This window comes from Electrona antarctica (genome assembly GCF_951216825.1).
Source record: "Electrona antarctica genome assembly, chromosome: 16".
NCBI classification, from domain to species: Eukaryota; Metazoa; Chordata; class Actinopteri; order Myctophiformes; family Myctophidae; genus Electrona; species Electrona antarctica.
Genome location: NC_136797.1, coordinates 35,953,669 through 35,970,543, shown reverse-complemented (window position 1 = coordinate 35,970,543; position 16,875 = coordinate 35,953,669). Strand labels below are relative to the sequence as shown.

Genomic DNA, 16,875 nt, shown 5'->3' with positions numbered 1-16,875 from the left:
TGGCCAAGTGGTCCTGTCGCATGCCACATAGGCTCTGGCCTGACAGCGTGCTGCGTGTTCGAGTCCCGTGCATGTCTCTCCCCCTCTCTCTTTCCTGTCCATCTTCACTAACATCAATAAAAAGGCACAAAAGCCAAAAACAAATCTTTAAAAAAAAAAATGGTGGTCACATACTGTTCATGAAAGTTACACATGCATGAGCTTCACACATATTCAAGTCTATTTATTGAGCTTTACTTTGTACAAGTGACATCACTTTTTTCTTTTGTTGCCCAAATCATTGACAAGTAGGCTACACTTTTTTTAGTATTATTTTTTTTTACAGTAAGCACATCTGTTGTGATGCAGATTTACATACAAGTAAAAGAGGAGTACAAGATGGACCTTCTACCATTATAGTCACTACGATATGACATACATTTTATTTCTCAACAGGAACAGACAGGAAAATAGTGCAGCCCAAGGCAGAGACAGGGTGGTCCTTCTGAGCCTTCTGAATTTGTTAAAATAGAAGTCAATCTACAAGCTCACATGTTGAGAGCTTGTAGATACTATAATTTGGGTCACAGGAAACATCTAATTTCTCTTTTTCGTCTTGAGCTAAAAGGTTTGGGAACCACTGCTCTAGAGTCTAGACGTAGTAAACTGGACCTGAGTTGGCTCTGTACTTGGACAGCAGCTGCCCCCCTCTACACCACTTCACCAAAAATGTTAAAAGCTTGTAGATCAGTTATTCTTGGCTCATGTTCCCCCCCAGAATACAGAATATAGATGCGAGGGTTAAAGTGGTTAAGCTTTAACACCATGCACACTAGAATCCCTATCCCTATTCTGGGGTCGAACGTTCAGTGAAAAAGCAGATCTACAAGCTCACAGCACAATGTGATGCTTTGTGAACTTGCATGTCGATCTGCTATTTTCAGCAAACATATGGTGTAGAGGGGGACAAACAGAGGGACCAAGTATAGACCCTGGTCAAATAAACATAGGGTTTAAATAGTTAAGATCAATTCATAAATCCTATCCTACCCATCGCATGACAGTGTTGCTTACTGAAAATAACTGATGTTCAATGTCAAAGATCAGTTCTTGTCAGAAAGAGATATCTTTGTGTGAAAATTAGGTCTGCCTCTTTTATCCACTGCATCAATGACAAGAGTCCATGGAAACCCAGATAGAGGCAACGACTTGTGCCTAATTCATGCTTCGTAGATGGGCTATTTTGGAGCTTGTAGACTGCTAGTTCCTAAAGGGACTTGGGTTCTGCAGGTCAGCAGTTAGCACAGATCAGTGGTTCTCGGGCCCAGAGACCCTCAGGGATCCTTTGGGGGGTCCAAATGGACCCGTACTTGAGTTATGGGGGTCCTGGAAATTTAAATGCTTGAGAGAACTAGCACAGATGATTGTGGCTGGTCAGATCATTAGCCCCATTCAAATAGCAGGACCATGTAAGGGTTTTCTGGGTCCCAAAAAGGTGTCTTTCACTTAATGCTTAGAATGCACATCCGCAATTTTGGAATAAACAGCGCTTGCTTTCTGCAAACTAATTGCTATGTGCTGATATATGATATATACAGTATATTTATATATCAAATATCTCTTGGTGTCTGAGGGGAATGGGGGGAGATCTTAGTTAATACTGCAGAGGACACATTCAGTTTCAGATTCACCTATATTACTGGGCAGGCCAGGAGGCGAACCAGTGATTACCAGACAGCCTCTCACTAAGCTACGACTGCTTCCAGTCTGATTACTTGATGTTGTAAACAAAGTCACAGTGGAACAGTAGTTTCAATGCCTTTCTGTACCTGCTAGGGCTGGGCAATCAACCGAAAATACATTGAAATCAATATGTAGAACCATTAACCAGCTTAGTCTTGCTCATGTAGGTTATTTGAATAATCGAGAAGCAGTTTTAAAAAACATAAAAAAGTTGTGTATATATATATATATATGTATATAAATTATATATATTTTTTTAAATATATTATAAGCAACTAAATCAATTAGTCTGTTTATAGTCGGCAGATTATTAAATATAATCAGAGTTTGAAATAATGGTGATATGGATTTGAAGTCATATTGCCCAGCCCTAGTACCTATTCGCCCACTACACGGAAATGAGGCATTTTCTTTTGAAAGTGGTTACCAACAATTACAGGCAGCCATGCTGGAAGAAAAAGAACTACACTAACATTCCGTGCAAGGCCTCCATTATACAATTAAAAACAAAACTAGACTGACAAATCTGACAAATTGTCTCAATTGGCAAAAAAAAGAGACATACTTTATAAAAAATGTTGTGGGTGGTAATTTGTGACAAATGGTGGTGAAATGAAGCTAGCAGATTGAATCTGGTCCTGGATTGAAACTCAGCTATTTAGGTAATGACAACATGGCCAACAATAATAAGGTTTTCAATGCAAAGGCTATGGCAAAGAAAAAAAGTGTGAAAAAACCCCTAAAAAGAAGCATGACTTGACATTCATCGGCAGTGCATCCTCAACAATTCCAGTTGTATTTCAATATTACATCCATCAATTTTGGAAAACAGACAAAAAGTCCTTCATTAAAACAAGAGGGCAGTGTAAAACTTTCATCTTGTCAGCCATTTAATTTATAGACATGCAAATACTATAAAGTGCCACTTTATCAAAACCAATTTTTCAAGTATTTTGTCCCAGGCATCATCATTTTGTTTCCCTAATTATGGATAAAATTATTATTTTGGACAAAACTCCCCATCACTGAAGCCAGATTTATACATAGTTTCGCCTGGACGCCCTACACCAAAAATAGTAAATTTACAAGCTCGCCGCGTACTTCACTGCAAGCAGATCGGCTACTTCCGTGCATGATGGCGTGTATAAGTATACATCAGACATTACTCCATTCCTTCCCATGAGGTGCAAAACAAAGCTAAATCAATGACAGTGCAAATGAAACAAAAAAGAAATATAATTTAGACTGCAGATAAAACAAAGATTTCTAATTGCATTCGATACAGACAGAAGGTTCCATCATACGTGTTGACGATTCCACCACAACCAATTTAACTTGATCAGAGAAATTTAAAAAAACAATGCTAGAGAGGCAAGTAATAAATATTGAAACTGTACATCAATACTGGCTGAAGGGAGTAAATGTGGGAATGAAACGAATTAACAAACTCAAGTGGTAGCCATTACAGAAACACATGAATCAATTGGCATTGCGAGTAAAAAAAATCTTTTGGAGACTTGTATACAAAACAAAATCATAAAAAAGATGATTACATTTACAATCATTTTAAACTTTCCACCACAAACATACACTCACACACACAATCTACCATTCACTCCGGCAAACACACCACATTATGAAATGATAACAATAATCAATGTTGCTGAAAAGGACCAGCTTACTTTCTGTGGAATGTGAAAGTACACAAGGTCTGACTGGAAAAAGATCCAGAAGGGCCGTCCGATCTATAGTCCATGAGCCCCCTTCCAGTTCCGTCCCGAACAGCAGTGTATCCATACAAAATACTTTTATAAACGAGCTGCTCTCCGACATGCAAACTTCAACTTAACACAGGGAAAAAATATAGTTACCTTTGAACAAGGTGCCAGAGAAAGCCATCATTGGAGAATTGATAGTTTGACAGCCAAATAATGCAATTGTGATTTTGAAAATGGGAAACAGCATAGTTATATACGGAAACATTCTGCCAGATGTATTTGATATTGTGTTGTATGCATCATTCACAATACTGACGTACAGACATTATTGGCCAAGGTCACTTTTCAAGTATATAAAAAACAAATTATACTTTGCTAATTAAGGACATACATCTTTACCAGGTCCAGTGGACTGTGTTTTAGTTTACTTTCCATTGGACTCCAGAGTTCTGCTAGCTTCAAACCAAACCCAGCAGCTTGAATGCAGCATAGTTTGCCAGAAATACATACAAAACTAAAAGGCATACAGAAGCATTACAGTAAAGAGAGAGAGAGCCGTCGGCTGAAAAAAGAACATGCAGTTACAAAAAAAACGAGACAAAGAACTACAATTGTGGCACCCTTTCACTATTGAAGTCTTTTTGTTTTCTTTAACAAGTCCGCCATTCATCTAACTGCACAGGGTCCTCCGGCACCTACATTTGGAGAATGTCTCTGAAATGACATGTTTCCATGCTAACACTGACACTTTGTCACCATGGCGAGCTACGTATGGACGGGCACTCGTGGCTTCCTGCTCGTTAAGGAATTTTGGTCACTGACTTTCATTGAGTCTGTCTTTCCACCAATTTTCGCCTTCGCATACCGGCAGGATTCTCGGAGACGAAAGATGGAAAGAGAAACCTCACAAAGACATCAGAGTAGGGCTGGGCGATATAGATACAAAGAAATGTTTGACCAAATACCTCAATATCGATATTGTGACGATATCGTTTTCTCCGCATACATTTTCAAAAATAGCCAAACTACAGGCTCACAATCTTGCAAGCTTGTAGATCGGCTATTTTGGCTATTTTTTAAGATTTCAGAAAGTAGAAAATAAGACTTAGGTGATTAAAACCAGGAAAAGATATCACTTAATGCCATATCACGACATCCAAAATCCCAGTCGATATCTAGACTTATATTATGATATCGATATATCGCCCGGCCCTGCATCAGGGCGAAGAAAAGACAGGAGAGCTTGTTGGAAAACACAGGCGTATGCGAGCTTCCTCGGTCCAGAGTCTCACAGTTTGAAGACTGCGATGTCTATGAGCAAGGCAGTGAAGAGTGCACTGCCTGTGAGGCAGTGAATGAAATTATTTGATGACGGATCAGCAGAGACGATGACAGATTAACTGCCCATGATAGTGATGGAAAACAGTCCTGCTGCTCTTTGAGGTCTGCGAGTACAGATCAATGTCTGGTTGTTAAGACAAAGGGGAGTGCGTCGGGGTAATGGAGTGAAATCAACACCAGCCACATAACGGCAGACGTTGACTGTGGTTGTTAAAGTCGAGCTGAAATTAAAAGCATCCCCGTCCCAGTCATATTGTGCTCCTATAGATGTGCTAAAGAAAAAAATAAAATAAATCAATCATGTTTTCTACTGTAAACAAAATGACAGTCGCTTACATCAGCAATCAACCAACCAACCAACCAACCAACCAACCAACCAACCAACCAACCAACCACAATTACAAGCAATATCTTCCACACAGAGCTAAGATTCATTATAGACACCAGAGGGTGGTGTTGTACACAGTTATGGCAGTGATCTACCATTTCCAGACGATCTCACAACAGTACCTTTGATTCAGCACTGCCTAGTTTGATAGATTTCACTTTGTGGTCCAAGGTGACCTCCAGGCCCGAGGTGAGTGCTCATAGGTGGGGTAGGAGACACACAGACAGTGGGTGTCCGTCCCAGGAGGTTCCAAAGCTCCACGTGGTTCAACCCGCCACCTGTCGCTGTGATTGACTGAGACGCTGCAGTCTATGTACCACCTCCTATCCCATCCTGTTTCACTTGGAAATGCGTCACGATACGAAAGTTAGATATTACCATTTCAGCTCGACTATAACCCCTGATTTGTACTTGATTGTGCGACGTGTCACGCACCGAAAATATCCACCAATTATTGGTGGAGAAGAAACGACCGTGTTGAGTTTAACACATCATCATGGGCTTGAAGATGTTGAATTCAAAGAGTCGTTGGCTACCTGCGACGCGTTGCGAGCTTGTAGCCATTTTCGGTGCGTGACCTTGGCACGTGACGAAGTATAAATCACCCGTAAGCCAGTCTCTTGTGCCTGCTACTTTGGCAGTAAGCCAGCATTCATGGGTTCTTTTCCAAATGATGTTTGTCTGGTGAGATAGTGGATGTGAAAGCTCTGAATCCTTTGGCCATTGTGGGCTTTGGATTTGAACAGTCAGTGCCTTGTCTTGGTCGGGAAATGTGCTTTTCTCTATCCTTGTTGCGAGTGTTGTTGACCGAAGTAGGACAGGCCCGGTGACTAGGAGGCTCTTACAGTGGCGGTTGGTTTTGGAGATAGGAGTTCTATTTGGTCCAGAGAGATCAGAAGTAAAGAGCAGGCTCGCTGCTGAAGTCAGACAGAGACGAGCTATCAGCTGGTGTGAGCTATATATATGAGAGAGAGAGAGAGAGAGAGAGAGAGAGAGAGAGAGGAGAGAGAGATTTGAGGGTTCAAGTAAAAATAGGGAGACATTATTTTATTTCAATTCAACTATAGAAATGCAATTAATTCATTATAATTAATTACTATCTAGGCCAAGTAATGCACCCACACAACACAGGTGAATATCATCATGGGAATCAATGTGCTTAATTATAAGCTCTGTACATGAGACACTGCTCTATTCCAGTGTTAATTACGGCGACTAAAACTATGACGAAAAACGTTCGACTACCCTTTTTCACTGATGAAAACTAAATAAAAACTAAGCTATGATGACTAAAACTATGACTAAATATACTTGACTAAATATACTGTCAACAAATAAAAACTACAATGTTAGGGAGGGACTAGTAAGACAAGACATTTTATGCTTGGCTGCGTGTGGGTGTCACGCTCCAAAAATAGCAGAGCTACATGCTCACAACGGCTTGTAGATCTATTTTTGGTAGAAAATCAGGCATTACGACAGCGTCAAAGCCTGGCAAAATATGTTTTAGTCGACTAAATCAACTGTACATTTAGTCAACTAAAATCTTAGGATATGTAGTCAACTAAAACTAGACTGAAAGTAAAACATTTCAGATGACTATAATATGGAACATGGATGTTTTTGTATTTGTTGTGTGCGTGCATACGGTACAGCCAGTAGCTACTGTAGGAAGTAAAAAGCTCAAAATTGCACTGGAAATTCCTGAGTGTTCCTTTAAACTCTTGTACACTGAGAGTGTACAAGAGTTACAAATGTATAAATTAACACTGAGGACTTTGATGTTGTGTTGGTATATGTCTCTACATCACTGCCATCAAGGTTGTCTTGACAGCCGAGCTTGATTAATCCATGAAATATAGTTATTTTACCATGACTTCCTCTGACATCTGTGTGTGCTGGGAATTGGCGTCCCCCTGGTAAATCGGGTCATCGAGTTTGTGTTCCTGCCAGGCATTAAAGTCCACCGAATGCTTGGGAACGTAGCTTGACAGGTCTAAAGAACGCAGAAGGAAACACAGAATTATATACTATGATCATACAAAATATACATCACCATATCAATCACTTGCAATTGATTAGATACAGTTCTTTTCATAATCTACATAATGCACTGAACCTTTCAGTACTGAAAACTGTCCTATAGGTGTCACCCAAGATTACCAATAAATCAGTTATCCAGGGACTACCGTAATTCCATTTACTTGCCTCAGACTGACTGGCAAAATACTGTACAAGCTTACAATGTGTTGATGCGTGTGTGAGCTTGTTAGATAGCCATTTTAGCTATTGGGAAGAAGAAAAGTAATATCAATAGATTTTAATTGTTTGCCTATATAGTGACATGCCAACATAGGGACACCTCACAACAGGTTGAAAGTGGTTAAAACCACTTTTTTAGGGCTTGTTGACAAGTTAATAAAATACTGACGGGACCAAGTTACATTTACAGTTTGCGGACTCTATTTATGCTTGACTCCTATCATTTTCATACTATCCTCTCCTCTCTCTGTTTGTTTGTGTGTTTGGACTGGGGTCAGTCCTTTGCACACGCTACTTTAACCCCTTTCAATTTGCATAGAATTTGTACACTTTGCATAAACAGTCCATGGTGCGTTATTATGGACACTAGGACACGGGCCCTACAGCATGCATGCGCCATCTACAGGGAGCTGCAGGGAGCACATGCCCCCACTCACCTCCACAGCACTGCAGTGGAAAGTGAGCAGCTTCAGGCTCCTCTAGGACAGGGGTTCTCAACCCGTGGGTCGCGACCCCTCGGGGGGTCGCCAAATTATTTTAGGGGGTCCCCAAATTATTAAAAAAAAAAAAAAAAAAAAGATTTATTTTGAAATTTTATTTTCACTTTTTTTCAAAAATAGCAGACCTACAAGCTCGTAGCGCGCCACTCGGTGGCGCGCTATGAGCTTGTAGATCTGCTATTTTTCAATAGCTAAATTATAACAATGCTTAAAACACCAAAAGGGGTTCCCGCCCAAAATGGTTTAAGGTTATTGTAGCAGTCAATTTATATTGGGGGTCGGGAGGGGGCGGGGCGGGGGTCCCGAGACATTGCCAAAGCATTTCCGGGGGTCCCCGGCCAAAAACGTTGAGAACCCCTGCTCTAGGAGTCTAGGTCAAGGGTTCCCAAACCTTTTCGGGCCACCACGACCCCCCAAAATAATCATAATTTGAACTAGGGACCCGCCACCCCGACAAGTACTTGGACTTGTAGGCATTACATTTAATTTGACTCGGTTCATCAGATACATATTGTGAAAATAGCCGAACTACAAGAGCTTGTAGATCATCATATTTTCTGAATGTTTGCCTCTTTCTAATGTAATGTATTGAGAGAATGAATGGCTTGGCAACCACCTGCCTCAGCCTGTGATCACTCATGACCAGCTGCTCTACACCAGTGGTTCTCAAAGTGGGGTCCCAGTGGTCCTCAAGGGACCTGGTAAATCGCAGGGTCCCATAGATACAAATGCCATTAAATGGGGGTTCGTAGCCTAATACAGGTCAAACTGGGGGTCCTTGAAATTATTGGTTGAGTCACTGCTAGAGCAGTAAAAACCTTCTCTTATGGGGGTCCCTGCATGGCATACAGTTTGAAATGGGGGTCCGTGGGCTAATAAGTGTCAATTTGGGGGTCCTTGACATGAAAAAGTTTGAGAACCAATGCTTTACACGGCCTTCTCGTGTATGTTTTATTGTGGGTGATGAAGAGGGAGTGCCCAGTCTGTGAGATTAGATTAGAATGAGCTGCTGTCTGTTTTGATAACATAATAATATTCTACATTCGGAATCATAACAACATTCTCCAACGACTTTTTCAGAAGTAAAACTACATTGCTGTCGATGTGGACAAAAATCATATATGACAATATTTTTCTACTAAATTCCTAGATATCAATATTGTGACGATAATCAAAATTGTGTGACCTTTTAGGATCGACAATTTCTAAATGTATAAAATAAGGCTTTAAAAAAAAAACGGAGAGAAACACGTATACGATTATTACGATATATAAAATCTCAGACGACACCTATCAATATAATATCGATATCCTGGCCAGTGCAGACTTATGTCCTCATCTCACCAGTGTTGTTGGTGGTGTGAGAGGGTGAACTGGTGAAACTGGGCCGGGGGATGTGGATGCGTCCCACCATACTGGGCTGGTCGTCTGCCACCTTCCCCTCTCGCCTGACGCTCTCCTCTTCATCCTCCTCGTCCCCGCTGTCCCACACGCAGCTCTCCGACGGATACTCATATGTGCTGCTGAGGCTGGGCTCATTGAACGAGATCTTCAGTTGAGAGAGGGAGGGAGGAGGAGAGAGAGAGAGAGAGAGAGAATTGTTAATACAACCATTAAACCCATTAAAGCCAGGAAAGCATCACTTTAGATGTTAACCACTTTAACAATTATTTTATACTTAGCCAAAGTAGATATACGCTATGAGCTTGTATATCTGGTCTTTTTGAAAAATCTTGAAAATGTGTGCAAATCTTTAAATATAGATATTATATTGAACCAAACATCTTTAACTATTCTGGCTTCTGGAGGTCCCTGGAACAAAACATTTTGATTTGGAGGTTGGCAGCCAAATTACATCATTTTGGAGGTCATGGAAAGGTTTGAGAACCGCTCGTCAGGTCTTAATGGATTAACTGTATATGGATCTCAGGTGGATACCATGTGGATCTCAGGTGGATACCATGTGGATCTCAGGTGGATACCATGTGGATCTCAGGTGGATACCATGTGGATCTCAGGTGGATACCATGTGGATCTCAGGTGGATACCATGTGGATCTCGGGATCCACATGGGACACGATGTGGCTCCAATATGGATCATGGACTTCATGTGACCAGCCTGTGATGTCAGTCAAAGGCAGCCCAAATGAATTCCAATATAAAAAAGTAAAGGACAAATATAATACAAAAAGAATAAAACACGTGCTCAGACCACACACACAGCAGGAAACCTTCTCATTCACCACTGTGGGTTTCCATTACAGAAATCACCAGCCACTTCCACCACCGCCTTGAAAAGTGGCAGGTACATAAGAAGGTGGTACAATTTACTGTTGTACCACCTCAACAGCATTGATGTTGACTGTTTGTTTGTTTGTTTGTTGTTTGTTTGTCATGTTTATTTCGAATATGCCAATAAAATAAATAAAACAGAAACAGTTCTTTGCATTTCCTAATTACAAGGAAAACACTTAAAATAAATAGCTTAAATAGTACTCGTTACATGCACAGAATATTCCCAGCAAAGCGAAGCAACATTAGCTAGGCAGATTAGCGTCTCAGTTACTATGGAAACGTGCTGATATCTTTGTATCAAAGCCATGGTTATGAGGCACATTTCACATTTCATCTGAGCACAGCATTTCAACCAATTATAAATGCTTGGCCATAACATGCCTTTACAGTACATAATGTACATATTTGCTCATCGTGATGATGGCCAGATAATTGCATCACCATGGCAAACATTAACAGTAATTATTGCTTCCTTATTGCGGTTGAATCATGCTGCAGACAGCTTTATCTTATAATGAGCACACTTGTCTGCAGCACGATTTGATAAAGTTTATCGCATTCCTACCATTTCCTCATTCTCTTCTCACAAGTGCCAAATTAGGCCAATGTGCACCTGATAGCGTTATTAGACACAGCGTTTTGTGGCGTCCATGAAATCCTGCTGCCATACATGCACTTTAAATGCACAGCGCTGCCCCCAGTCAGATGGGGGGGCAGGTGGCTTCCTTGCGGGGGCTTCTGGCAATGTGACAGATCATCTGAGAGCTTGTTGTAAGACATGTCCATCTGGCAACACTTCAGTGCTCTATAAACATGGATCCATGGGGTGAGACAAGCTCTATTCACTTCAAGAATAGCGAGGGGTTTATTTGTCACTCACTATGTGTCTCACTAAAACAGGTACAGGTACTACAAGCAGCTAAATGTTGGTGCAACCTGGTCCGCAAGACCAAGAACAGAATACAGAACAATAGACAGCAACGATAGGCACCATTAGATATATGCAGTGCACTATAAATGCACTATTTACCAGTGGTTCTCACATTTTCATGTCAAGGACCCCCAAATCAACATTTATTAGACCCCCATTTAAAAAATTATGCCAGTGACTCCGATAAGAGAAGATATCTTCTCTTTTAATTTTAATTTCATTCTGAGAGTGTACAAATGGAACCAAATGGACCTGTTAGGAGTCCAAATGGACCTCCATTTGGGGTCCAAATACTGTAGCATATCTACAAGCTCACAAATCACAATGTGTTGTGAATGCATTGTAATGCATTGCAATGCTTATCGATCGGCTATTTGTACTGTTTGTGTGACACTGTAGTATGATGAAGAAGGGCATTCATTTATGCAGGAAAAAAAGTTTAAAAATGGAGATACAAGGTTTCTGCCCGATAGCAACGCTATGTATTATTCAGCCAATGAACTAAAATAATCTTTTACTTCTTTTCCATTTGTCAGGACTGCGTGTGAATCTCATACAGTACAGTATGTCAGATTTTTGGCATCTGTGTCAACTTAAAAGGCACCAAAAGATACGAAAGAATTTCAAAGAGCTTCAAATGATGAAGTCTGTCGGTGAAAATATTGTTTCTTTTCACTGATGACATTTGAAACAAGTGAATAATTTGAGTACATGAAATGACTATTGCATAACAAAATGTAGGGCATTCTTATTTATTAATCAGTGGTTCTGAAACTTCAGAAGCCAAAACCAGTTTATAGTCAGGGAATATTATCAGAATAATGTCAAATCTGGTAATACATTTTTTACCAAGAATTTTCTTCACCAATGTGTTTGTAAAGATGTCTACTAACATATCCCACATTATTCAACCACACACACTATTCAACCACCCTAGGGGAATTTTTGACAGCTGCTAAAAATTCCCGGCACCATCAACAACCAATATAAGGAGAAATGTTCTACATTTCATTATGCTTTAAGTAGCATGTGACGTGGGGGGTTTTCATGATTCTGAATCCATTCCAAGCATTAGTTTTGCACGAAACTTCGGCTAAAACCGGCCATAGCCGTCATCACAAATGTGATGAGGTTATGGCCGAATTTAGCCCAATGCTTTAGCCCTAATGCTTGGAATGCGTAATATCCCCCGACTATTAACCCTATATACATCGGCTATTTAAAAAAAAAATAATAATTAAAAATAAATCTTTAAATGTTTTTACAAATTTGGAATATTTTTCAAACCTTTTAACAATACAAATCTTGTCCCTGGCTGGCACAAACATTTTTTAGATGGGGAGGTCTTTGGCCAAATACATATCATTTGGGGGTCCTTGACATGAAAACGTTTGAGAACCACTGCTGTACAAAGTGCTGTACATTGAAAGCACTTTAGAAAATGCAAGCCTTCACTCTCAGAGGAGTAGAAATGAACACAGAGATACCGCAGTGTGCCCATTCAGTCACACAGTCACGGGTAAGTCAAAACCAGCTAGCTTTTGCAACTAATAGCTGAAATGGTAGCACATCCCACGGCAAGACAAAATCAATAGACTGCATGTTGTGCTCAAAAGAGCACAAGACACTGATGACTAGTGTTAATTTTGTAGACTAAAACTATGACGAAAGATGTTCGCCGACTACCTTCTTTCACTGATGAAAACGAACGAAATAAAAACTAAGCTACGATGACCAAAAACGAAATACTAAATATACAGACAATTTCGTCAACAAATAAAAACTAGACAAAAATGTTAGAGAGGGACGAGTGGAGAAGAGATGCAGATGCAGTAGAACTAAAAGAAGAGTCATTTTATGCTTGGTTGCGCTCGGGTGTTGCGCTCTGAAAATAGCAGATCTACAAGCTCACAACGGGGCTTGTCTGGTTCCCCATCTATGTACATGCTCACGCAACGCAAGTACTTTTGAAAATAATGTAAAAGGTTTAAAAACAGGACAGCAGCTGCATAATTGCCACTGATGGCATTAAAAAACAATTGAATAATATCGGTCGAGCTCTATAGCAACTTCACAATACATCTTGTGAAGTTGCTAAGAGAGTGAGGTGAATCCAAAATGATACTTTCCCAGATTGAAAGGTATAACAACTATAAATGAACATGAGTAGGCAACACTGATGCCATCTACTGTAAAGCCAGAAAAACCAAGACCCTCTTTCAGATCCAAAAGTTAAATTTTCTGTGCAGTCTACATTTCCCACTTGATATCCTCAACGACAAACGCAAGCCAAATGTTTCTATGCAGCTACAGTATCATGCGCTCACTCTAGTTTCACCATAGTGGAACTTTACCGACTACACTAAAACCTGTGGTAAATACTATACCAGGCAGCGTGTTTCCGACTCCTCTTAAAGGCAAGCATTAATTTTTAGCACTGAAACCAACTACTTCAGTTTCTCTGCTAAACTGTATACCACCAAAAGCATTTCCTTGCCAAGTCTGTATCCTGTGTTGGGAGGAAGCAACTCGATGGCAAAGGAGAGTTTATCAATAAATCAGTCTAGCTGCCGGGCTTGCCTCCCTTTTCACGGTTTCTCCCTATGTCTGTGTTGTACTCTCTCTTATTCTCAGAGAGAGAGAACCCAGGAATTCTCTCTATCCATTTCTAATTGTTCTTGTTATTTACTTGCATTTTGGTAAAGCACAAAGGGCATGTAGGGCTAAACAATCAGACTTAAGGAGCTTGCCCTCTGAGCCCGAATTCTTCATCTGAAATTGTCGCATGTTAAAAGAATTAACCGTTTAGTTTCGTCTGAAAAATCTTCCACAACTGATACGCATCGGGCTCAGTGTATAAGGTGGGAGTGTGTAAGGAGTTTTGTCGGATGACAGAGTTTTAAAACACATACGAAAATATGGACTTCAGTGGGCGAGATCCATCTATAGCTCAAGGTCAGTTGGTTCACAACAATGTCCCCACCCTTTGATGGCCACAGGTTTCGCCCTAGCAGACATTTGTCATGGAGGTCAAGTGTTTGTGAGGTGAATGTTTATGTTGTTGGGTGTGTGAATGCTCTCACATGCTCTCTCACTGCATTTGTGAGGAACGTTAAAATCCCATAGCTGGCAAAGTGTGTCTCAAATATCCCATAGCTGGGCAAAGTCGGACGGGGACCGACATGATCCGTCTTAAGGGTTAGGCAACGGCCAACCAAAACTCATATCCACACTGGCAGTGCTGTCACCGATTGAAAGCCAGGAAAGCATCCATGTCATCTTAGATTTTATACGTTGGCTTGTAGAACATTTTGAAACATTTTTGAAAATTCTTGAAGGTGTTGAATAATTCTGAATCACGAAAAGGTTTGAGAACTATTGATTTAGAAGGCATTTGAAAATCGGCCTCAGAGTCAGGCCTAACGGATAAATAATACAACTTAGGTTCTACCCACTGTGAATAAAACCCAAGTAACTTTGACTTAGTTGTACGGTACAAAACATCTTGATTTGTGAACCGGGGCACCGCAGAACGCAGGAATACGAGGTCTAGCAACAAGTGACATGACCGACCTTCATTGTGTTGTAACTAAATGAGATCATCAGCCCGTATGATGTCACTCAGTGCTAGACCCGAGCACCAGCAGGGATGGAGTTGTAGATCGCCTATTTGTTGCTGAAGATTGGGCCAAGGTTAGCCATGGTTAAGCTATTATCACAAGTGGTTAACATAAGAGAGAGAGAGAGATCATGTTGTCATGTGTGTGCCTCTCAGACCCATGGAGAAGATGAGAGTTGTGCCAGGAAATATTTATCCAGGCCACCCAACATGGTGTGTCCTCGTTTGGTTGAGAAGCGCGCACACACACACACACACACACACACACACACACACACACACACACACACACACACACACACACACACACACACACACACACACACACACACACACACACACACACACACACACACACACACACACACACACACACACACACACACACACACACACACACACACACACACACACACACACACACACACACAGGAGCTTGAAAGCTTACAAGTCACAGTAGAAATGACTGACCTATACAATAGCAGAGGGCTGCAACTATCCATTATCTTATTAGAAATTATTCTATTTATTATTATTACTCTTAGTCTTGATTAATCAAATAATAAGCAAGTGTAATTAAAAAGAATACCGTTATTATATATAGCTTCTAATTTGTTATAATCGACTAAATCGATTAGTCTAATTAACCACTTAAGGCGGCCTATTTTATACTTTTAACAGCGGCAAAAACAGCCGATTGATTTACAAGCTCAAATGATCAATTGAATAATCAACTATCTTTAGTTCAATGAAGTGTTGAAGAAGCCCTACAATAGTACAAGAAGATTTACGTTGACTATTCAAAAATAGCAGATGTACAAGCTCGCAGCGTGGCATGAAGTGATGCCCTGCAACCTTGTACATCTTCTATTTTTGAACAATTTTGAAAGATCTTGTGCAGAACTACCGATTCAGAAAGCATAATATTGTGTAAGCGTACGCATGTGGGAGGATGTTTGTGGGTGTGCACTGCACTTCAGATGTGCTTCTGTATTTACTTTCACAGTGGCAGGTTGAACTTGGAGTAGGCTACTATAACAGAATGTGCCAGTGTGTGTACTGCGTATGTGTGTGAGCGCATGTGTGTGTGTGTGTGTGTGTGTGTTACTATACTGGTTAGGACCAAGGCCAAGTATATAGTAGCATTTGAGAAGTAGACATGTTGAGGACAATTTTCCTGGTACTGTCTTATGGGTAAAAAGTATTTTTAGAGAAATTAGAAATTAGTTAAGGATTCCGAAAAATGGACGACCTACAAGCTCAAAATGCATCTCAGCGCAATGCGTTTGGGAGCTGGATGTTTTCTCTCCAAGTATAGTAATACAAACGTGTGTGTGTGTGTGTGTGTGTGTGTGTGTGTGTGTGTGTGTGTGTGTGTGTGTGTGTGTGTGTGTGTAGGAGAGCATGTAGAAAAGCATACCGTTTAAACCACTTGTGCCCCTAATAAACTGGTGCCCCTGCCCTGGTGCTTTTAATTCGGCGTGTATGCATGCTTAGAAATCTGGATGTTAGGGGGGAAAATGGGGGATGGCTGAGACCAGAGCCATTGAGATCCGTTGCAAGAGTTCTACCCATCGGGCCAGTTATTTTACAGCAGTGGCAGATCATGTAAACAAAGAACATCAAATATTCACTCATTGTGTGTCAAAACCAACCTACAGATTTTGGAATTTGTTTAGAAGTATTCAGAGATAAGAAGAATGCAGTAGTAATGCTTGCCATGGGGCAATCAATAGTTCCAAGCACTTCTGTAGTGTATAGTTCCAAACACTACTGTATAGTATGTGTGTGTGTGTGTGTGTGTGTGTGTGTGTGTGTGTGTGTGTATAGTTCCAAATAGTGTTGTAGTCGAGTGCACCTAAGCGAGTCCAAGTCAAGACCAAGTCCGAGGGTGGGCGAGTCCGAGTCAAGACCGAGTTTGGGAGGGGGTTGAGTCTGAGTCGAGACCAGATTTTTTTCCCCTCGTTTGATAGGTACAGAAAACACTGAGGGCAGGCAGCAGGCACTCCTTTACTTAACAAGACAGCTGTCTATAAAGCAACAGACAGCTCTCTTATAATGTTAATGTGAATGGGCTCCTCATAATATAAGTAAGTAAG

At 40.7% G+C, this 16,875-nt stretch overlaps 1 protein-coding gene across 1 annotated transcript in view; it reads right to left on the bottom strand.

Annotated features, from left to right (window-relative positions):
* Positions 1-218: 218 nt before the first annotated feature.
* tprn (taperin) overlaps positions 219-16,875 on the bottom strand; it is a 33,959-nt gene continuing 17,302 nt past the window's right edge. Inside the window, exons 2-4 of the mRNA XM_079525134.1 lie at positions 9,276-9,480; positions 7,041-7,165; positions 219-6,124 (exon numbers count right to left, since the gene is read on the bottom strand). Coding sequence (XP_079381260.1) covers positions 6,062-6,124; positions 7,041-7,165; positions 9,276-9,480 — 393 coding nt within the window. The 3' untranslated portion in view covers positions 219-6,061. The remainder of the gene's footprint in view (positions 6,125-7,040; positions 7,166-9,275; positions 9,481-16,875) is intronic.